General features: G+C 41.5%; 1 protein-coding gene across 1 annotated transcript in view; it reads left to right on the forward strand.

Moving 5' to 3' along the window:
* The first annotated feature begins 279 nt into the window (after window positions 1–279).
* Window positions 280–24,998, forward strand: part of POLR3A (RNA polymerase III subunit A) — a 1,593,947-nt gene continuing 1,569,228 nt past the window's right edge. The window contains exon 1 of the mRNA XM_044055661.1: window positions 280–463. Coding sequence (XP_043911596.1) covers window positions 420–463 — 44 coding nt within the window. The 5' untranslated portion in view covers window positions 280–419. The remainder of the gene's footprint in view (window positions 464–24,998) is intronic.

Genomic DNA, 24,998 nt, shown 5'->3' on the forward strand with positions numbered 1-24,998 from the left:
ATTTGTTTTTAATAATGGATTTTAATTTTGACATAATTGAGTACCCTCAGCGAATCAGTTTTGCCCCGAGTTCTTGTAGGTCTGAAATACTGAACTGCAAACTGCTGCTTTAACTTCATGCCAATTAGTTTCTTTTCTTTACAAAGTTATTTTTATGCCCTTTACCACAGCTGAACAGAACATCAACGTATCTGTCACATTTACCAGTGATTTTGTAAACATCCGTTATATTCGTTAACTGGGATCCCCTTCCTTTCCGGTAACGGCGAGCGTCACGCCGTAAGGTGAAAGGTGAAACATAGGGGCAGGGTTATTTCTCGTAGAAACATGTGTGCTTTTTAACTTGGCATTCGGCATGTAATGTTTGTTAGTAGCAAAATTAGTTTTCACTTCTTCACTCCTTGACTCTGTCTTACACAATGGTGAAAGAGCAGTTTCGCGAGACTGATGTGGCTAAGAAAATGTAAGTTTGTGGTTGTCTGGACCACAATTCCCTGCAGTGTTTTGGTGTACCTGCTTATGCCGGGGTCCCCAAACGGAGCATGTCCCCAAAAGTTCATGTTTTTGTTAAAATTATTAAGAGAAGTAAAAAAAAAAAAAAAAAAAAAAAAAGGCTCTCGGTTTTTTTAAGTAATACTTAAGATGGATGGTACTGATTTCTGTGAGACGAAGAATCTTAATGAGTAGTGTACTTGTGTCCTTTCAGAATGCAAATGCACCGCTTGCTCTAAAAAGTAAATCCTTAAGTGTCAGTACGCTGTACAGACTTAATTGCATGGGTGACTGGTTAAAAAGTGTCAGCATGATTTTAGTGAATCTGGTGCAGTATTTTAAACCTGAGTTTTGTTAACCTAATGGAGCCGGACTTGTTCACTAAAATATTTTTCTGTTTATTGTTATTTTGTTTTGAGTAGGTAGATGGGGTGAACGTCTAGACTCTCTGGGGTACATGTGAAAAAGAAGGCTTTATGTTTTTAATAAATCTGTTGCTAATCCCTTTCTTGTGTTTATCCAGATGAGACTAAGTATTCAGTTAATTATGGTGGGAGGACGTCGTTTTCCTTAAAACTGATGTGCACACTTGAATGTATTAACTATCTATGGGTGGGGACTTTGTTCTTTTATTGTTACCCGGATATCGTGACTTCATTAATTTTGTTAGGGATCATCCATGACATTGCTGATCCTGCAGCGTTTTTTTTTTTTGAATGGCCTCCCGATGATGTTAAAAGTGCTATAACTGTTTGAGACAAGTATTCTTGCTGTGGCGTTGTAAATAATTTTTCCATTATTTAATTTGGGTGCCTTCTGCTTTTTTGTATGTGAGTTGTTAAGTGTCTATTAACCATGGAATTTCTTTCTTACTGAATTCTACTCGCCCCCTTTAATTCGCCTGGGGCTTCTGGTTTTGTGAAAGCTACTAAGGCCCTTCAATTTGCATTAGGACACCCATCTGCTAGTGGCAACAGGGGTGTAGCTAGATATTGACATTTTGTGCTCAAATCTAATATTGTTGCCCTCATTACTCAAATGCAACTTCCAGCCATAAAGGAAGGGGACACCTTATTTTCAGTTACCATTTATACTCTTAAACAGTTTTTTGAGGTGATTTTCTTTCACACACATTCTTTAAATACCTCTATATCATAATGTGTTTACACGTTTCTAAACATTCTTTACTTTTGAGTGTTCAGGTTTCTTAGAGGTGCTCAGAAAACCATGTACTCTAGTGTATTGAGTATGCCAAGCTACACCCTTGCGTGGCAATGCTTATTCCATCATTTCTGCTTTGACCTTCACTTGGTGAGTTTAGTTAATTATGCTGGAGTCCCTCAAAACTGTTAAGCTGACACAGCCACCCCTCCACCTATGTGATATAACACCAGCAGCGGCCTTAGGTCAGCTGGTGCTCTAGGCAAAAGTGTTCCACGATGCTCCCCCCCCCACACCACCCAGGTGCCCCCTTCCTTGTCTACCTACACCAAATAAATACTGTAAAAACACCCTTGCTACAGCAGCGTCCTAGGTGGCCGCCTAGTTGGCCTATGCCTAAGGCCGGCTATGGATAACACTCAAATGCTAACGATGCTTGCTTGGCGAGCCAAGATAGAATTGTCAATATGGTTGTAGTTGCTGATTGCAGGTAACAGGCTTTGAAAGCAGTTTGTCATAAATGTGATTTAACTAGAGTGCAGTCAGTTGTCATTTGAAGCAGGAAGGCACAAGTGGGTAAGTTGAATGCTGATAGAGTAATCGGTGCCTGGGGCTCTGCTCTTCACAGGGAGGTTGTTGCCTGTGTCGCCACAAAAAAATAAAAAAGTTCCAAAAAATACTATTTTTGTCCTAAACACACAGTATTGTAATGCATTTAAATGAAAATTGGTTATGTCTGAAAATGAAAGCCTTGCTGATTTATACAGCTTAAAATAGGGAAAGTTTTTGCATTCTGTGCCATTTTAACTGAGGATGTTTTTGGGTGTGACTGATGTGGTTTGTATATTAGTTTACATGTCATTGGGCAGCATTGCTGATATAGTTTTGAAAGTTACCACCATTGTCAGTATGGTGTATAGTTTGCTTGCTGACAGCAGTACTGTATGTCCACTGCCTTGTTTGACTCGTAAGTAGTATGTGGTGGTGAATGAATGCAGCTAGTAACTGTGTGAACAGTGATGCAGGCAGACTATTGGCCAGATTCTGAAAGATTTGCTGTTGTGTAGTGATTCACTCCAGTATAAGTATATTTATAAAGCAGGCATACACTGAAGTAAGCCATTTACACTGAGGGTAAGTCTTTGAGTCAGGCTCTCTGTGATGACTGGATCAGCCTTGCCCGTAGAATGAGGATTGGTTTCTTTTTGACATTATAATCCCTGTGGGTTGGTGAAATTTATGCTGCTGACCTCTGAGGAGAGCATGAATCCTGGACTGTTGCATCTAGCGTCTGCTGTACTTGGATCTGGATTTATTTTTGAATTCAGCGCCTAACTTGTTTTTTTATGACCTTAAAAATCCTTTTCTGTTGTATGGCATATTTCACTAAAGTGGGGTAACTGCAATAAGGCAGCCTCTTTACCATGTGCTGAAATCACTACTACAGAAGGGTAGTTAGGGTTGAAGTACAGAGTGGTTGTCCTTTGAGCAGAATAGTGTCACAAGATGTGTTCATTCAACTTGTAGTTGATCTGCCCCCCATAGGGTTAAATAAAGCATATTTTTGTTTTTTGCCCCTACAATCATAAATTGATTTCTACTGGAGTATTTCATTTGTAAATGTGATAGCATTACAAGAACTACTTTAAAATAAATTCCTAAAAATTTCAAGCGCAAGTAGTATTTTTATTTTTTTGCATACTCTCCAGTCTTTAACCAACAAACCAAAGAGAGCAGATCATCAAACGCAATCCCAATGGGTGGTGTGTGTGTGTGTGTGCGCAACTTTGTCTGGTGGTTATCCCTGGTGTATATTCTCATTATTATGTAAACGCTTCTTGCTTGTTTCTTTATGTACAAATGGAAAACCTAGTATCAGTTTTCAGACTACTGTCCAAAACACTAACACATTTCCCAACTGTTTTACACATTAAATTTCATGTCATCCCCCTGTTAATGGCTACCATTTCAAACTAATGCCTTTTGTTCCTTCATGGGAAGATTACTAGTAAACTCATTTAGATGATTTGGATTATTGCCAAATGCCATTTTTTAATGTGTAATCCGCTAGGTGCACTCAGTCTTTTCCTGTGTGCCCAGTAATTGTACAGTGTTAATATTTGGCTCCTGTCCCCTCTTCTAAAGTTTTGTCTCTTCTTTTTAAACAAGAATTCAGATGAATTCTGCCCAAAGGTTTTCTTCTTTCAGCCATTCGATCTGGCCAGCTTAATAAAAAGTGGAGTTTTCTGAGATAAATATCTTCTAATATGTGGAACTTATGTGGACAATGACTTAACTTTTGACCAACATGAGTCTATTGTTGTAAGACAGTTATGTTTCACAGGTTATAAGCAATGGGATTGTGTCTAGATCTAGGGATGTCATTGTTCCGTTTTTACTCTGCCCTCATTAGGTTGGTCATTGAATATAACGTCCCCTTTGGCATGTCTGTCCAGACACATGTTCACAAAAAACAAATAAGCGAAAAGATAGCAGATACTTCCTCAAATAGAAATTTATTAAATGTTGAAAATGGTAAAGCGCTTTTCATCTACTCAACAGCAGACTTCATCAGTCCCTCTGAAGTCTGCTATTGAGTAGATGACAAGAGCTTTACCATTTTCAACGTTTAATAAATTTCTGTTTTAGGAAGTATCTGCTATCTTTTTGCTTATTTGTTTTTTCAGGGTTTGTTCATTTTTGCAAAGTGTCCAGACACATGTAACAGGAACACCCACAGAGGTACCTTTCTAAAAGGATACAAGTCCTAACCAATATGCCCTACATGGACTGACTCAAAACCCTGTCATAATAATCTGTATCATACAGACTGCTAAGAGGTGACCAGTGTCTAGCATGCAAGGCATCCTCTGACCATTACTGATGGATTTACTGCACGTCAGCAAGTCAAATGGATCATAAGTACTCCGTCTAGAGATCTAAACCTCTTCTGCAACATCAGTAGAATGGTTTGGATAGATTTGTGTTTTGCAGAGGATATTGCTACTGTGGAACAGACTTCACATCCGCATAAAAGAGAGTCCATCCCTGTCCATTGTTGAGCACAACTTCGATCTGTGGATGGGAAACAGTAAATCTATTAATGGACAGACTGATGCAGCTCCTAAATGCTTTATCCCAGTGTGATCCCAATTATTTTCATAGGGATAATATATAATTATTAACCATGGGATAGGTAAGACCAATCTATAACCAAATAGGATAGGTTACTTCGCGCACAAAAAGGGAAAGTGGCCAGGCTTAAAATGGCTTGCAAGGGGAGATGGCCTATTGCCTATCTATGAATCTATTAGCCTTTGTCTTTCAACAGTTTTTCTACTGAATTTGTTGCATTCCCAAAAAATGAGTCCAGTCTCCCACTCTTTCACGTTTGCATCTCCAACAGAACTATCTGGTGTGTAAAATATTTGTGCAGACATTTCCATGTGAATAGTCCACATGTTCTTGACGGCCATCTTGGTATATCACAAATGTCTAGCCAGTCTTTCTCTTGTGTATTTGTAACTCTGCTAATTCCCTTTTGCATCCCTGTCTTTATCATCTGTCCACTGTTAACGTATTTTACATTTTCCTGACAATCCCATCTTTGTTTCTCTTCTCTTGCTTAATGGTATCAGCTCTGGTCTGTCTTTTCCCTCTGTCATAAGTATCCTCTCATATTCCACATAAATGTTATAAATCCCCCAAACGTGTGTGTGTGTGTGTGTGTGTGTATATATATATATATATATAGATATATATATATATATATATATATATATATATATATATATATATATATATATATATATATATATATATATAGATATATAGATTTGGGGGGGGGGGTGTTCCCAACCCAGTAGGCCAGACCTCAAAAATTCAAATCTGTGTATTCATGTAAAAAAACTCAAAGGGCTCAAAACAGAATACCAAACAACCAGAAAAGCAAGAACCCATACCAAAATAGCAAACCTTAATTTAAAGTTTTCTATTTTCGTACGGGTTCTTGCCTTTCTAGTCATTTGGTAGTCTGTTTTCATGTAGTTTGAAAAATGCTCTTTAAGATCCCTTACACCTGTCTTGGTCCTAATCCACCATCCATCTCTCCCACCCAAATCCATGTCTATCTTAATACATCATGATTAAGTTAACTACTTCCTAAAGGTATTTCTTTCCATTTGGCAGTTGTGCTGATAGAAAGTATTCTAGTAAACATGGGAATGCTATCCCTCTCTGATTTGTTGCCAAAACGTTTTTGCAATTAGACTGTACTGCTATTATCCCAAGTAAACGTCATACATTATCCAGTTGACTTGTCCCAGTACTTCTTCCTGATTTCTTAAAAGGATTGCATAGCATACAAAATTAGAGGAACTACACCACTTTAATAGTCCGTGCAGTATATATAGATACAGAAAGTGCCATTTTTGATCCACTATTGTATTTTATCTTTCACCTTACTCCAGGTTTCCTGCATTGACTCTTCTGAAGTCTGGAAATCCAGGGCTCTCCCATATACCTCAACTTGGTATAGTCCCATAGCTGTGGGAAATCCATAACAAGTCAGAAGTAGGAACATCGGTTAACAGCAGATGCTTTTGTCTTGTCTACATCGATCTTGTAGCCTGATGTGTGTTAATTCCTCCAGCAAGGCAACGTTTTTTTAACACTTTGTTCAGAGTCAGAAAACTATAATATTTTATAATCTGCAAACATTGCCAACTTCTCCTCTTTTCCCCTCCATTTCCTGCCTTTAGCTCTAACTTCTTTAATTGGAGCTCCTTGCCCATGAAATAAGGATCAAATAACAAGGGTGACATGGGGCTTGCCTACCTGGTTCTCCTTTGAACATTAAAGCTTACTAAAAGTTTGGTATTTACTTGTACTACTGCAGCTGACAGCTGATATAGTCCCCTAGTGAGATGTCTAAACTTTTCCGGGAAGCTATGATCCTCATCCATTCTGAAAGGTGGTGCGAGTGGACCCTATTGAATGTTTAAGCATCTAGTGTTAGCATCACCATTTCCTTGCCATGTTTCTTGGCATACTTATGCATATGTTAGTTGTCGAGATGGCAAAAGTTTGCCTATTCTTAAAGTCACACTGATCGTGATCTACTTGGGGGGGGGGGGGGGGTTCTTGCCACCCTTTTAGCCAGAATTGGCACAGAAATCTTGTAGTCCTGATTTAAGAACTGAGATTAAGTGGTACAGTACTAGGTTGCATGGATCTTTCCCAATTTTTAGAATTACTGAATTGACCACTCTGTCAGGAATTGGTCATCCCCCCTGCAGTCTGTTTAATATCTTCTGCCATCCAGGCAGAAGTACATCACTAACCTCCCTCCACAGCTCAGCTACAACCCATCTAAACTTGGCAATTTGCCTCTTGCTTGTTTTGATAATTCTTTAGTTCTTCAGTAGTAATGGGAGCTGTTAGTCTCTTCCCTTCCTTCTGTCAATGTTGGAACATCCAGTCACTACATAAAATTTTTAAACCTCTTATTCCAAATCTGTTTCACCCTATGCTTTCTATACAAGTTCCTAAAGTGTCCAAGTACCTATAAAATAGCTCCTGTATTCCATTTGTTGAAGTAGCCATGCTTCCTGTATCCATGTCCTTCCTCTTCCAAATCCACCTTTTGTTGTTTCAGCCTAAGTATTGACTTCATGTACTTAGACCCTTTAGCTTTCATTTAGTCTCCTCTTCAAGCCCTGATTCTTTCCTCTTCAGCATTTTAATGCCTCCAGCCTCTGCTCGGATACAAGCTTTATTAAACGCTGAGCGTTTTTACGTCAAAGACATTTCTTCAGACTTTATTTTCATTCACTTAAATAGCACATTACCAGTTGAACTAATAAACAATTAACCAGTCAACAGCAAAAAAATAAATAAATAAACCCTCTGATATGTATAAAAATATATTCACTAAATGGCAATCTCCATGGCTACCATAAAGGCATACGTACTTATGAATTCTGTATAAAACTTTTCACTTGTACACTAAATATAAAAAAAATTATATTCACTAACGTATGTATATTTATTGTAAAATCTATGAAATGAATAAAATTAATTATTTTGCGTAAAATGTAAACAATGTGAAATGTTAAATAGGTACATATGGCTTTATGGTAGCTATGGTGATTGCCATTTGGTGTAAGCTTGTATCCGAGCTGTGCCTGGTACCTTCTTTTTGTTTTATATATTTGAGTATGGGATCTGGTGCCTTTTTCTTAGAGTTTTGGATTTATTTTAATGCCTCCCTTTGAACCCTGTCTAGTGTCCCTCCTGTCAAGTTTTTAACCATAGTCTTTAATGCCCCATTTAATCTGTCCACTTCTTTTTCCCAATTTCACTCATCTTGGCTTTGTTTCTTTTTTTGCCCTACTCCATCCTTCTGCTTCAGTTTTCCCCTCTTCTACCTTCCTGAGAAATAATTTCTTTTTAACGAGACATCTTTATTAAATTATAATTTATGACATAGGCGATCATATATTTATATAAATGAAAACAAACCATATTGACAATCTTGAATAATGAGAAAAATACTTCCAAACTCCGCTGAAGGTGTCGTAGACAAAGGAAACAGCAACAGGAAAAAAAAAAGACTTTGACACACCACCACGGCAAAGCAATTCTTCAATTTCCTAGAGTCCCAAACAGACAATCCAGTAAAAATAAATAATTCATTAAATGAACAAATAATTCAAATAAAATAACATCCGATAAGCGCTTTCGGCTATTCAGCCTTCATCAGATCATAAAACTTGTTTCGATATTAACTTTTAAAAAGAGTACCTTGACTAATCATTCTTCGTTTCTGACATCCTGGTCAAACTAATAATCAATAGTTATGATAAAACTGATTTCTTATAGGAGGAAAGGCAGAGCTGTCGACCAAACAGATTGTCGGATTATGCTCCATTTAGCAATCTTCATAGCCAATTAAATGGTGGAATTGTATACCCATAATTAGTCCACAGGAGCTGCTATGCAGAATAACAAACCAATAGTGCTAACTCTTCATTGGTAAGCATGACCAATTGGATGGCGAGATTGCGCATCAGTCTCTGTATACACAACTCTTCCATAAAGGCTTATGACGGCCACTAAAAAAACGATTCTCCAAACCCCTATAGCAAAAGTACTAAATTTAAACAAAATGCAAAAAATCAGAAAAGTCAAAAAATGTGTAATATGTTGCATTCACCATTGGTTGCTGGTTAAAATCAAAGGGCACTTCATTCACCGTAATGCCACAGAGGTGTCTACATAAACACTCCAATGGCACTGGTTCCTCAAAAGGGCTCATATCCAATAGGATGGCAAAGTCACATGCCAATCGCTATTCTTTCAGTAAAGAACCAGCATTATCGGTGCTTTGCCTTTGGCTATGAGCTCTAATGAAGAATATATGCCGATGAAGAGCCACTTTATACAGCCTTTCCTGTGGCTTTATGGTGATTGGAACATATTATATATTTTGTTCTTTGTTCAATAAGGAGTTATTGCTATAGTTTTCTGGAGAATCGTTTTCATAAACCCTTAGTTGAAGAGATGTGCATATGCGATCTTGTTGTTTGATGGATCAGGACTATAAATGAAGAGCTGGCATCATTGGATTATTATTCCTTGTAGCAGCCGTTGTGGACCAATGATGGGTTTATGATGAGCTCTAATGAGGAATTAATGCCGTTGAAGAGCCATCTTATATAGCTGCTTTTGTGGCTTAATGGTGAATGCAACGTATTACACATTTTATGACTTTTCTGATTTTTTGCATTTTGTTTAAATTTAGTACTTTTGCTGTAGGGGTTTGGACAATCGTTTTTTTAGTGGCTGTCATAAGCCTTTATCTGAGGAGTTGTGTATACAGTGACTGATGTGCAATCTCGCCGTCAGATTGGCCATGCTTACCAATGAAGAGCTAGCACTATTGGTTTGTTGTTCTGCATAGCAGCTCCTGTGGACCAATAATAGGTATACAATTCCATTTAATTGGCTATGAAGATTGCTAAATGGAGCATAATCCGACAATCTGTTTGGTCGACAGCTCCGCCTTTCCTCCTGTAAGAAATCAGTTTTATCGTTATAACTATTGGTTATTTGACCAGGATGTCAGAAATGAAGAATGACTGACTGATCAAGCTACTCTTCTTAAACATTAATATCTAAATAAGTTTTATGATCTGATGAAGGCTGAATAGCCGAAAGTGCTTATCAGATGTTATCATTATTTATTTTATTTTATTTGAATATTTGTTCATTTAATGAATTACTTATTTTTACTGGATTGTCTGTTTGGGACTCTAGGAATTTGAAGAATCGCTTTACCGTGGTGGTGTTTCGTAGTCTTTTTTTCCTGTTGCCCATATTGACAATCTTGGTTGGAGTCGTCCTACATCACTTGTCTACCCTATCATTGTCAGTCGACATTACATAGCTCCTTCACCTCCTGCCTTCCTTTTAAACCTCATTCCTCTCCTCTATGTATTATTCCTACACTTCCCGTTTTTTATGTAATTTGCTCCTATCCTGATATCTGCATTCCATTTGTTTTATCTTTTACTATCTTCAGTACTTTCCAGTACAGTTGGTTTAGACTTGGATTTCCATTTTCCAGTAATTGCTTTTTTGGTACCATAATCACTCAGCCAGGCCTTACTATGTCTAGGCAATTCTGATTCTGTGCCATAGCTCAGTGAAATCGGTTTCCCTAGTTACACCAGTTTGCTCACCCAGTATCTCTGAGTAGTCTGCAGGGAATCTTTAAAGTCTGCCAACTCGTTACACTCCAAGTTTTATTTTATTTAACATTTGTTTACTGGGAAGGTCTGACTTAGAAAGAAGCAGATTTTCAGCGGAGGCCTGGAGAGAAATGCCCCAGACGCATGTCTTTGTAATGTGGGAATAAACTGGAGCACCTGGACAAAACCCACATGAACGCAGGGAGGACATGCAGACTCCACGTAGAAGGCACCCCAGGAAAGTATCGAACCAGAGAACCTCTTGCTTTGAGGTGACAATGCAACTGCTGCACCACTGTGCCGTCAAGTTTACATCTTTCTTCTCCATCACACCTCTGACATTTGCTGTCTACCTGAGGAAAAATTCTGTGGAGTCTGCTTGAGGTATAAAAATATCTGTGTAAACCATTTCCAAGCAAAAATCCTAACTCGTATAGATTTTGTTGTATTTTTGGGAGACCAACATATATCCCCCATTTGTTTCTTTGTGAATTGCTTATCCATCTTTCTTCCCTTTTTAACCTCCTCTGATTCTTGTACTTAATGCAATGGTTTTATATGCAGTACTAATTTTTTTAATGTCTGTTCTAGATTCTACTAAAAGCTCTACCAGTGCTGGTCTTTCATTTAGGACCCCTCTATTTCTTTCTCTTTGCCTTCCCTATGAAGGACTGATATCAGAGTGCAGATAATCTGCAACCTGCAGTCCAAACGAATTCTTGGCATCTTCCCATTGTATTATCTTTCCCCCTCTAGTTATTTGTTCTCAATACCTTGGTTCCTTTGCCAGTTTTCTCCAACAACTTCCAGCCCCTCCTTGCTCTTGCCATTATCCCTAATTGCAGTGATCCTTGTAAGCAGAATCTCCTGTCTCCATTCCTGTGTCAGCTTAGTTCTTAAAATACTTTTTGTTAATTGATGCATATAATATTCTGTGAGATTGTTTTTGTTCTTAAAGGTCTGCATACAAAATCCTTTCCTGAACCCCCCCCCCCTTTTCATCATCATCTCCACTCCACTTCAGTTATAGTTTTCTGCTTGTGCTATATATAGGCGCCTTAACTGTGTTGCTCTGAAATATTCCTTCAAATAGGGTAATCCCAATCCTCTTTGTTCTATTGGAATAATCTGCTTCTACTACTTGACTCTTGCCGTCTTTCCCTCCCAGATAAAACCCTTCAGCTCCTTATCAATTGCTATCCACAACATCTCTGGTTGACAAAAATATGCCTGACCTGTGTATAAGACTGAATGGACTAAAACATTTTAACTGCTTGTATCTTGCTATCCATATCTATATAACATAGCTTCCATTTTCTCAGTTCTTGTATTATCTTTGAAAATGTGACCAAGGCTGTTGACGAGGGCAGATCTGTGCACACAGCATACTTCGACCTGGGAAAAACTTTTGACAAAATCCTACATTCGGGCCTTGGCGATAAACTTGGCAAACTGAATGTAAACCCTTTTGTTGGCTCACAGACTGGACACACACTATCAAACTGGGCGACTCCACATCAACCAGCAAACTTGTCACCAGTAGAGTGCCATAGGGGTCATGTATACTTCTCAGAAGCTCAGGTCAAAACTAAGGCGTTGTGGCTTATCAAGTTTGCAGACGACTGCAAGCTAGGTGCAATCTTGAATCCCAAGTGATGCTCTACACCAGGAGGGTATCACGCAGACCAGCGACTGGTGTACTAGTCATGGTCTCAAACTGAATGCAACAAAATGCATAATCATTCCTTTCGGCACAATGTCCCCTCACACTGTCAAGTCAACAATACATCAAGTACCCATGAAGTGGTAAGGGACAAGACAAGGTAAGACAAGTTGAATGCAACCTTAACTTTGACCACCATGTGTCTACAGTAGTAAGGAAAGCTTTCTATGTTGCACACGTAGTAAAAGCATCACCTCGAGAGCAATAGAAGTTATAACTCCCCTATATTCTGCACTTACCCAGCACATAATTGAGTAAACGCCCCATTTGGCATGTCCTGTACTAAGCACCTGCAGCAATTGGAGACACCTCCGAGGTTTCTGACAAAGATCAAGGGGCTCCAGCATGTGTCTTGTCCTACTGAAGTCCCTGTTACTATACTCGTAGTGTAGACTTCTTAGGGGAGACTTATGTCTGGCCTGCAGAGCTACCCAAACCTAATGAACTTGCTGCATATCTGTAAGTCGGATGGGACTAGAGCTTCCTACTCAAAGGACCTAAATATGGTCTACGACTTAAGTAGGTCATGTTGGAGGGACAGCTTTATCTCCCGGCAACTGCCATGTCTTTGGAACAGGCTACCTATTCATGTGAAACGGAGCACCTCTATGACACTGTTCAAGTGGAACCTGGACGAGTGAATGGGGTACTGTAAATTCTGACTGGGGATAGAGCCCACAGCCCTACTGGACATGGGCAGTCATCACTAAATGCAGTCTTTGGTATTGACTAGCACTGACATTGGGATGAAATGGCTAGGCTTAAAATGACTTCTGGGTCGGTAGCCTAGTAATCTCCTATGATCCTGTTGTCTTCTGTTTAGTCTGTTCCCACATATCCATAGCTGCCTCATCAGAATCCTTTTTAATTCATACTCCTAAATACTTCATTTTATCATGCCCCCATAAATATGGACATTGCTGAACCAATTTGTGCGTGGGTATGTAAAAATTGCCTCTGTTTTAGCTTCATTAAATCTTTGTATCCTGAAAAGATTTGAAATCATCTGAAAATGTTCCACAGTGCTGTAATGTCCCTTTAAGTATAAAATATTTTCAAATTGTCAGCTTTTCCTGACTATCATACCAATTATATCCTTTAATTTCTGAGTTCCTTATTTTCTTTGCCAGTTTGTTCTAAATATAATGCAAATAACAAAGGGGAAAGAGGACACCCCTGCCTGGTTATTCTGCTTAAGCAGAAATTATCAGGGAGGACCTCACCCACTGTTTCACCTCCAATCCCTCCTATGTCCTCCTCATAAACCTTATTGTATCAGGGATGCAGTGTTTCCATTGTCCTGCTCATAAAGTCTCCGCTTACTCTGTCAAATACTTTCTCTGTATCAAGACCCACCAACAACAGTGGTATTTTTGTACATGCAAATGTTTGCCTCCTCTCCTCCAAACCACATTGATCCATATCTATCAGTTTTGGCATCATTTTTGCCATTTTTTTTAACCATTGTAGACATAAGCACTTTATAATCATGGTTTAGTATTGAAATCTGCCTGTATGAAACTGGATCTGATGGAGCTTTACCCTTTTTAGGCATTACATCTGCCACTGCTTTCTTCCACGATGCTGGTACTCTCTTAAAATGCTGCTAAACAAAACCTTCCATATCTTAATCAGTTATTTCCCTCGTAGTTTCCAAACTTCCATAGGAATGCCATTTATTCCTGGGGACTTTCCTGTAGATTGGTTATACATGACCATTTGATCTCATTTCCTCCTATCTCAACTATTTGTAATGGAGCCTCTTGTATGTCTAACCTTGGCATATTTAATTCTTCCATAAACATTTCCATTTGTACCTTTCTTGATTTCAATATTTCTCTGCTTTATACAGGCTTTCATACAATTTCTGAAATATTTGTAATACCTCTACAGGATCTCTTGTTATCGTCCTTGTTATAGGCTCCCTAAGCTTGGCAACAGCCCTTTTTGCTTAGTTGCCTGAGTCTTTTCTGCTAAAAGTTTTAATGCTCTAGAGTTATCAAACAAAATGGTTGCTTAATAGCAATCTTTCTAAACTCGTGTATATTATCAAGGTAATCCCTTATTTTCTGTTTAGCATTCTCCAGTTGCTCGTCTTGTTCTGTGAAATTCCCCTATTCCACAGTCCTTTAACATTTGTCAGTCCCTCTAATTCTTGTTGCTTCTTAACCGTAGCTCCCTTACTTTTATTTCCACCCTGTTTTGTAAACTCCTTTCCTTTTAGCCCAATCCCTAGCTATATTTTCAGAAGAAATTTCTATCTTCACTAATAGCTCCTGAATAATTTCCACTACCCATTCCTTAATCCTTTCTTTCAACCGATAGATGGGAAATTGACAATGTCTCATTGTTTCATTACCTTGTGTTTTTTATTTTAGAGATTATTGGCACATGATCTGAAATAGTTATTGGGTACATATAAAGACCTTCACTTAAATGCACATGCTCCTGTGAAATGTAAATTTGTTCTGTAAAACCTGTGTGTTTCACAGCTGTATTCACTTGTACTGCAATTGCTGCTGTTTTTTAATTGTGCTACATGCTTACCGCTATGCATCTTGTGTGCTGAAACTGTTGCTGTTTCTCATTATTATCACCACTGCTGCATTTTATTTTTACTTAATTGTTCCTGTATATCTCCTTACTCCCCTCTCATTAGTAAAACTACTAAACTAGACCTATGTTTTTCTCCCTTACACCTTGCTAAGTCTTGCGTTTCCCACCTCCAAGGTGTTTCTCCTCAAAATCGCCCAGAATCACCACCTCTGAAATAGTCAACTGGAATGTAACTAAGTAAACCTAACATAACATGCTGCTTCCCAAGATCTAATTGTGTATGTATTATCTACTGTTTCACCTCCACGGTTTTTGTTTAATAACTCTTAGTGTAGTGGCCCTTCGTGCGTCGCTAGCAGCCTGCAGCAGTCTTCATTCCCCCTGTAGCTCCCACTTTTTCTCAACTTATCCCAATTGCAATTACTATTTTTGTCACTAGGTGGCAATGTTATCCTGCCTGTTAACCATATCTCCACATATCACCAGTCCCTGTTGAAAGCTAAAACTTTTTCTGTCATTTCTCTCAATATTTGTCTCCCTGTTCTAAAATAAGCCCATAGCTGCATCCCATTATACCCTTACCTGAACTAGCTCGCATACTCACTGCCAGTTCTCAATTTCACTGATTTGTTTGTGGGAGGCAACATCTCCTTGTCTACTAAGCCACACCCATCTCCTCCAACATCCAATTAACCTATCCACTCTACCCATAATTAATTACTCATTCCAGTCCAACCCTTACATCTACTCCACCCCTCACACACTGTTAAATCTACACTTCTATAAAACTGTCCCAATACCTTCTCAGCTCAAACTTACCCCCCAAATCTATCAAATATATAAATACCATGCTTGTCAAGCCAGTCACTTTTCTAACACAAGTCTTATCTCCTTATTCTACTTGCACTATCTTACCAGTCCTCTCTCTGCCAATCACACTCGCCCATTTCACTCAACTATCTCATCCTCCTTTGCAGCACACACTCTCCTCTGTCTGCATTTCCCCTAACCTCTACTCCCTCAGTAACATTCTTCTCTTCGCCTATAAACTCATACCCTACCACAAAAACACGAATCAGTAACAGCCCCATCTCAACAAACTTCACAACTTCTAAAGTAGATTCTAAACAGCCTAAATACTTCTCCCACTTTACTCTCTCCTTACATCTGGGGACATGCACCCAAACCCTGACCCCTCTCCTTCACACATCTTTTCTCCTCACTCAGCTGGTAGATTCCTCCATGTCACAGCTTTAAACACTCAGAGCACATGTAATAAAATCCCTAACCTGAATGCCTGGCTTCTCCATAACAAACCCGGCATTCTTTCCATCTCTGAAATCTGGCTTAAACCACACAACGCAATAGTTGGGTCAATTCTGAGTCTTTATCAAAAATGATAGAACACACAAAAAAGGAGGCGGTGTAGCTCTTCTTTACTCCTCATCCCTCTCAGTGGTGACCCCTTACTCCAAACCTATCCCCAAATTTGGTAATGCTGAATTTAATTCTAGCCCTCCTCCATAGGTAGGTACTAGGCTATCGGCCCAAGGGCCTATGTAAGCCTAGCCAACATGGTACCATAGCTTACGCCACCCAAGAAAGTTATTTTCCTGTGCCACTGTCCAGCAGAGAAACAAGTGATGCCCAGGGTGTATTTCCTATTTCCCATCCACTCCTCAAGATTTTCCTTGAGTGCTAATGAAGAACTTTGCTTGACATAGATGGGTAGCTTGTTCCTGAGCATAGGTAGTCTCTGGGACAGGAATCTATCCTTCCAGCGTGTCCTGTTTATTGTGGTGACAAGGTTTAGGTCCCTAGAGCATGTAGCTTGGAGGGATTGGGACTTCTTTAGGTGTAGCATGTCCAACAGCTCTTGGTTTGACATGGCTTTATATGTTGGGCAGAGATCACCTCAGAGTAGGCGATATGCTATGTAGTAAAGCTGGAGTTTTTTGAGGCAGTCAGTGTAGGGCATTTGTTTTGAGGCCAGTAATCCTCTTTGTGAGGTACTTCTGTGGCCTTTGCAGCTGCTGCAGATGTCTTGAGGTACATTCCAAAAGGGGGGTTTTACTCTATAATGGGTCTAATGAGTGACGAGTAACAAACATAAATTTATCTGTATTGTCACCCTCTATAATCCCTCCTGGTGACAGTGTCGCAATTCTCGGACATTCTCTCCTGGCTCTCAACCAATATCACTAATGAAACTATAATCTTGGGGGATGTTAACATTTAAATGGGACACAATTCAATCTCCTACTAACTCTTTATGTATAAATCTTTATAGTGTCGCTCAGCTTATTAACTCCATAACAAGACCTTCCAATTACTTTGTTTCTGGCAGTACCCTAGATTGGATTTTAGTTTCCCATCCTCGCTACATCTCCAATAATGATACCCTTTCAGATCCACTAGGTGGCCACCTTCCCACTTTTGCCCATTGTCTGCCCACCTTCCTACAACTTTCCCACACCTACACCTCTACTCTGTACCTAAAAAACTTTAACCCTGATGCACTAAAAAGTACTAACTGGAACCCACTCAAAACTTTACCCCTGGAAAATGCTATTGCCTGCTTCAATAAAACCTTTTTAAACTTGCTAGACTCCTTCACTCCATGGAAAACAAAACACACTAAAAGTAACTCCGTCCCTTTGCTAACTAAGAATACCTTAATCACCATGCGAGTCCATGATAAAGCTTGGAAAACACTACCATAAAACAAAAAACGTTGCTTCCCTTAATGAGTATAAAATATTTCGCAACAAAGTAAAAAAGGCTTTGCTGTCTGAGTTAATAAGTTTATTTTTCCACTCTCCAAACCCATCACAACAATAACCCTAAAAAATTCTGGGATGGAATTTTTTCTCTCTCCTTAAACCAGGTAAAAAAGAAAACCCTTGCCCCGACTCAAATGCCTCTGACTCTGATTTAGCTACTCAATTCAACTCCTTCTTTGATTCCATATCCAAACTAACCTCATCCTTCACTGATAACCTTGCATCTGATGTAAGTCTTTGTTCATTAATTACTGTTAGGACCTCGGTTCCATCCTCAGAACCAATACGGCCGTTTCCAAGCTCGCGCCAGCCAAAAACTCTCAGCTAAGACCTACCCATAATGCCCCTCTCCTAGTTGCTCCAGATCTCGTTTTCCGCGTTCCTGGTCAGATGTGCTAGCCATCTCTCGCAAAGCCAAGTAGAACATTTATTTTTAAGACAGTTTCTCTTCAAAATTGTTTATTTTTTAGTCAATTTAGCCTTTTCTCACTGTCGTCTATAACCTAATTCTATTCCCTACCTGTTACCTTGGTAATCTAATTTCTACCATTATTGGTACTGTCCCACTCTCCTGCCTTTGATGGGCCCTTCCTTACCACTTGCGGTATTTTTTAAATACCATCATTTGTATTCTCTTACCTTTTTCTCTCCCTTATTTTGTTTTTTCTGTAGGATAGCCTTGTTGCCTTACTATGTCAGACAAAGCTAAGTTGGGGTTTAAACAGTGTGGCAAGTGTGGGCGTAAGATGCCTAATTCGAATACACATGCTCGTTGTGTCTACTGTTTGGGCGTTGATCATATTAAAGCTGACACTGACATTTGTGCTAGTTTTAGTAATCATGCACTAACAGAACGTAAAAATAAACTTATTTTAAAAGGTTTAATCAAGACACCTTTTTTTGAGGCTCTATCTGGGTCTGAGGTCTCACCCCCTCCAAAGACCAAAAAACATAAGGAAAAAACGAGTCCCTCTGTTCCTGAATCTGTCAGTTAAGGAACAGAGTCTGCTCCATGCTTCGCCGGCACCCTCAGCGCAGACCTCTTCGGCACCAAGCTCTGTATCTTCTCCCTCTGTGCCGTCCATGATATTCACCCCATTTCGGTTCCAACCTCATGGTGCCGTACTTGGATCGACATTGGCTCCGATGACACTACCTGCTTCAGAACCATGCCCGGCCACAGTGCCAACAGTTTCTTCGGCTCCAAAACTCAAATATCTGCCAAGGACAAGATACTCTCAAACTTACGACCCTTTTTTGGGGAAGAGGTTTAGCCCCTTTCTAATAAGACCTGATTCTCCTTCAAATCCACTAGGAGTTTTTTTGAATTTGATCTAGTGCAGGTTGTGGACTAGCTTCTGGCAGCTAGAGGATTGCCCATTCCAGCTAGACCTTCTGTCCCTCTTGGCTCAATCTTTTACTACATCTTCCCCTGTTTATCCTCTGGCCTCTGCCCAGATCCCAGTACCGATGTCCACTCTGGTGCATACTATCTCTGCTCCGACAGCAGTTTTCCCCCTGTCGGCACCGACCACCCTTGCAATATTGGCTCCGGTGGAGCCAATGCTCTCTCGGAGCAGTGCTTGGACCATCCGTACCTTGGTACCTAGCCTGGTGCCATCTATGTCTACGGCTCCAGCTTCCAGTCCTCTCGGAGCTCTTCACCTGTGAGGTGGGCTCCTCAGGGTGGGGTGAGACCCTGGTTCCTTCACTCCGAAGGCTCGCAGTCAGCACCAATGACATCAGTATCAGAATCCCCCCCCCTTGGCATGTACGTCTCCCAACCCTCTATTTTGGGACCTCTGGTATGGGAGTCGCAAGAACCCCTCCTCCAGAGTCCTCCTCAGAAGATCCTACTGGGGAGCCACCCCGGAAGAAACTGTGCAAGAGGAAGCATCTTGATTCCCCGGAGGAATCACTGAAGACGCTGATTGTGATGAGGGAGAAGGGTTCCCACGGTCTCCCCCAGATGACGTCTCATTCGGAGACGTTCTCAAAATCCTCAAGCAGTGGGGAGACTAAGTCCTCTAACCCTTCTTCTGAGGATTCTGTGTTCTTGCAGGCCTTCTGTGCCTGGCTATCTACTTCCTGGGTGACCTCACTGGCAGATGACCTTGTTAAACTCATTGTGCAGTGTGCCTGGAAGGCCCCGGACAACTTAGAACCTGTCCCCCAGAGGCCAGACAAAATTTTATCTACACCTGAAGACCAGCCCCACTGGTCCAAGCAGTTTACTGTTGATTCTATGGTCATGGTGGTAGCCACCAAGAGGGAACTGGCAGAAGATAGTTCCACTGTCCATCCTCCAAACAGGGAGTCCCAGACTGTGCACAGACTAGGGAAGCAGACCTATGCTTCAGCGACCTTCACCATTCAGTCACTGAACAATCTGGCACACTTTACTCGCCTCCAAAGAGACCTAATTTCCAAAATGTCTTCCTCTTTGGTGGGGGTACTGTCTGATGAGGTGTGACACTCGCCTCGGGCTAGCTACCCTTGAATCCATCTCTAACTCCTCGATGCGTTTTGATAATCTCACATCACCGAGGGGACAGCTTGAGCTGCCGCATCCGGCATTGTCATGAGACTTGATGCTTGGATGCAGTTGTGTGACTTCACAGACCCCTTTAAATCTTCCTTTGTCAATGCACCCGTCAATGAATTTGCACTTCTTGGACCCAAAATACAAGACAAACTTGCACGTAGTGAAAAAGATGGAAAGACCTTGTCTGCTATGGACATATACTTTTCCAACCCCCAGAGGTCCTACTCCAGGAACCAGAAGGGAGGAAAAATGTGGTTCAAGAAATCCCAAGGATTTTTTCGTGACACTCGTGGTGAACAATCCCCCCAGGGCAGAGGGGGCAACTTGTATGAAAGATGCCCCTTTCGGGGTAGGGGGGGTCTGCATAACCAGGGCGCTAGAGATTCTTTCTCCAGCAGACCCTACTAGCGCTCCTGAGCAACGGCCCGATTGCTTTCCTCTGGAAGCAGTTGGGGGTCGTTTTTCTCTGCACCTACTAGCATGGCATTTTATTACTACCGATTTTGTTTGGTTGCAGAGAATAATATCCAGAGGCTACCAAATACCGTTCGATTTAATTCCCAGACCTGTCAAACGAATCCCTAATGTACTACCCAATCAGAGGTAATTAGCAGCCTTAGAAATAGAAAAGCTGCTAAGAAAAAGAGTTCTCCAACCAGTACCACCAGAACAGAAAGGATCCGGGTTTTACTCAAGGTTCTTTTTAGTGCCAAAAAAGACAGGGGACTGGAGACCAATCCTGGATCTCAGCCTATTGAACAAATTTAAAAAACCTCAAAAATTCCGGATGGTCACTGTACAGTCCATTCTCCCCTTCCTAGTGAGGGACAACTGGATGTGCTCTATAGTCCTCCAGGACGTGTACTACCACATAAAGATGCATCACCGCTCCCAGAGGTTTCTCTGCTTCCGGCTGGGAGCCAGTCACTACCAGTTCAGGACACTGCCATTCGGTCTCCCAACAGCCCCTCTGAGTGTTCACCAAATGTATGGCAGTTGTGGTAGCTCATCTTCGACTACAAGCATTCCAGGTGTTTCCTTATCTAGACTGCTCTGACCAGGAATCTCCTAGTCCGCAGCCTCTCTTACACTCAAGATATCGCTGTCCGCTTGGGATTGCAATCAACAAGGACAAATCTCTAATGTCCCCAATCAAGACACTGGAATTTATTGGAGTGGTCTTCGACACAACATCCTGTCAAGCTTCTCTTCCCCCCTCGCAGGCTTTCGAAAGTAAGACACCAAATCCAAGACCTTCTTCCTCAGACCTATGTACCAGCACATCTTGTACTGCAACTCTTAGGCTCCATGGCGGCTGCCGTTACGTTAGTACCACTGGCGAGACTGCACATGAGAATCCTGCAGTGGCTCCTTTCTGCACAATGGTCGTTTCTAACTCGACCACATGATATGTCTTGCAAACCGTTGCAAGGAAGAAATGCTATGGTGGATGAAGCCACAAACGAATCTTTGTCGACCGTTCTGTCTTCCCCAGCCCATGGCCACGGTGGGAGGTTGGCATAATGGTTAAGGTGGTTACCTTACAAACATAAGGTGCAGGGTTTGATTCTCACATGGGGTAACTGGCTAGGCTGAAAATGGCCCACAAGGGCAGTTAGCCTAGTACTAATCTATGAACCTGTTAGGGTGGGGGGGGGGCAGTTCCAGGGAAAGACGGTCCAAGGCACCTGGTCCCCCATGGAGGCCAGTTTGCACATAAATGTCCTGGAACTAGGATCCGCCACATAACGCAAGCACTCAGGTCACTCCAAAGCTAATACAAATATGACTGTCATTGTACATGCTGGCGTGAATGACCTGAGACGTACCTCCCTCGACTACATGAAAAGAGACCTAGAGGAGCTCTCTGATCATGTAGCCCAGGCCGGTATGACCCTGACCTTGAGCAGCATCTTACCCTCACCTAGAATGATGCCACAGTATAAAGACAAAATGATCGATTTTAACAATTGGCTAAAATTTTGGTGTCATTCAAAAGGGGATCCAGTGTCTGTCAGCCTGGGATGACATGCTCGACGAGCCACGTTGCTTCACTAGGGACGGCTTGCACTTGTCACCCCTGGGCTTTCGGATATTGGCAAAGGCTCTTGCCACCCCCATAGTACCTTTTTTAGGCAAGGCTCAAAAGTCAAACCCACCTCCATAGACAGCACAAGGAACAAGAAACTAAGGACAACACCAAGAAAGGAGGGGGGGTGTCCATATTCATAAAGGACACCCACACCTCAAGGTTGGTGGCAACGCATGATGCATCGGAGACCATCCAGGTGCAATTAACCATAGGCAAGACTGCTCTGCAATTTGTAGCATGTTACAGGCCACCCTCTCAAACTCAGGAACCTCACATGGCCTTCCTGAAAACATTGGAGGGGATAAATGTATCTCCAAACACCATCATACTAGGTGACTTTAACTACCCTAATATAGACTGGGAACACTACTCAAGCCCGAACACTCTAACCCAAAGATTCCTGGAGTTCATAAACTCAAATGCCATGGAACAACTAGTCACCATCCCCACAAGAGGAGAAAACATACTTGATCTCATCATCACGAACATGGGATCAAAATGTTCAACACCGAAGTATACCCCTCACTGGTGAGATCAGATCATAAACTAATCTCGCTGGAGGTCCTCATCCGCCCCACCTGAAACAAAAAGACCACAGTGAAAAACTTCTCAAAAGCCGATTTCACACTTCTAAAAACTAGTGTGGTCTCCTTTAAGGCCCCTGAGCCAGTGGTAAACATTACTCAAACCGCTGAATCACTTACAAATGCCTTCTACCAGCACCTACAGGACTGCATGGATCAGGCAATCCCAAACAAAACTAAGACTCTCTGTACCAAAGGCAAGCGTCCAGTCTGGTGGACCCCAGCCATAAACAAGCTCTACAACAAAAGGAGGAAGCTACTACAAGATAGAGCAAAATCCTTGAAAGGTAAGACACCTTTGATCATTATAAGTAAAAAACTAAGAGCTCTCATAAAATCATCCAAGGCAAATTTTGAGAGAAAAATCGCCAAGGACTCTAAAGAGAATCATAAGGCCTCTTTTAGCTATGTTAGAAACCTAGGAGGAAACTCCCAGATATGCTCAGAATTAGTTCAAAATGATGTGAAAATTACTGAACCTACACACATTGCCAACATACTGGCTGACAGGTTCAGTGCAAACTTCTCCCCTCCCCAAAGGAGAGATATCTATTCCAGAGGATTGTAGCCCCAAACATCTCCAACGCCCAGGTGAGAACTGCCCTCACTAAGGCAAAAAACACAGCATCCATGGGACCGGATGGTGTCCCCGGCTGTGTGCTTCATGAACTCAATGAGGAATTAAACCCACAGTTAGGACAGCTGTTTAATCTTAGCCTCACCTCAGGATACGTACCCAAGGAGTGGCGCACGGCGACTGTGGTCCCACTTCATAAGGGCGGTGCCTCCACAGACCCTGGAAATTACCGCCCCATTAGCTTGACAAGCCTTATCTGCAAAGCCATGGAGAGGATCATAATGGAACTCATAAATAGACATAGGGAACTTGCAGACTTTGGATACAACTCAGTTTGGCTTTGTCAAAGGCAGATCCTGCCTCTTAAACTTGGTTGACTTTTTCGAGACAGTCACCAAGGCCATTGATGAGGGAAAGGCAGTCCATACAGCCTACCTCGACCTGGCAAAGGCCTTCGACACAATACCCCACTCAGGTATCATCGAAAAACTCATCAGCTTGAATGTAAACCCATACATCACAAGATGGGTTGCAAACTGGCTAAGTGACAGAACCCACAGGGTCAGAGTTGCTGGAGCCATGTCAGACTCAAAGCCTGTCACAAGTGGTGTCCCACAGGGCTCAGTCCTGGGTCCACTCTTGTTCGGCATCTACTTTTCTGAAGTACAAGCAAACACAGGAGGGTTATGGCTGACAAAGTTTGCAGATGACTGCAAACTGGGCGCCATAGTCGAAAACACATCTGACACAGATATCCTCCAGAAGGGCCTCACAGAAATGGATAACTGGTGCCAGAGCCATGGCCTGAAGTTAAACGCCAAAATGCATAGTCATACCCTTTGGGAAAAACAAGGCTACCCCTAGCTACCATATAGGTGGCAATCCACTGAGCACAGAAAAAGTCATCAGAGATCTGGGGACCCAGGTTGACAGTAGCCTTTCGTTTGACACTCATGTTGCTAAAGTAGTTAGGAAAACCTTCTATATCACCCACCTGATCATGAAGGGATTCACATCTAGATCAAGGGAGGTCATCGTCCCCTGTACTCATCACTTATTAGACCTATGATTGAGTACAATGCCCGTTCGAATGTATCTGACCAGACACCTGCTGCAGCTTGAAAGGCCCCAAAGTTCCTCACCAAAAGGATAAAGGGTCTCAAAATATGTCTTATGCTGCCCGACTGAAAGAACTCCAGCTCTATTCAGTCTCATACCGCTTGCTCAGAGGTGACCTGTGCCTGACATATAAGGCCATGTCAAACCCAGATTTGATGAATATGCTTCACCTCAAAAATCTAGATCCCTCAGAACCACAAGGCGGGAGACTTAAACCTTGACACGGTTATAAATAGAACGTGCTGGAGGGACAGATTCATCACCCAGAGACTCCCTATGCTGTGGAACAAAATCCCGGTACATGTGAGGCAGAGCACCTCTCTGGTCTTGTTCAAGAGGAATCTTGACCAATGGATGGGAGATTGCAGATATACCCCAGGGATTACTTCAGCGTCACTGCTTGACAGAGGCACAGCAAAATGATAGGCATAGTTTTTATTCAAACTAAAGGGGTGGCGAAAGCCACATAACTATGGGCTAGGCTTATAAATGCCCTTGGGCAGATAGCCTAGTATGAACCTATGAACCTATGAACCTATAAGGGTAATGCTGCTAAACGCCAGAAGTCTTGACCTCAAGATACATGCACTCGAAGCTCTCCTCAGTATGGAGA

Source organism: Protopterus annectens, chromosome 14.part0 (assembly GCF_019279795.1).
Source record: "Protopterus annectens isolate FY-2018-M chromosome 14.part0, PAN1.0, whole genome shotgun sequence".
Taxonomy (NCBI): Eukaryota; Metazoa; Chordata; order Ceratodontiformes; family Protopteridae; genus Protopterus; species Protopterus annectens.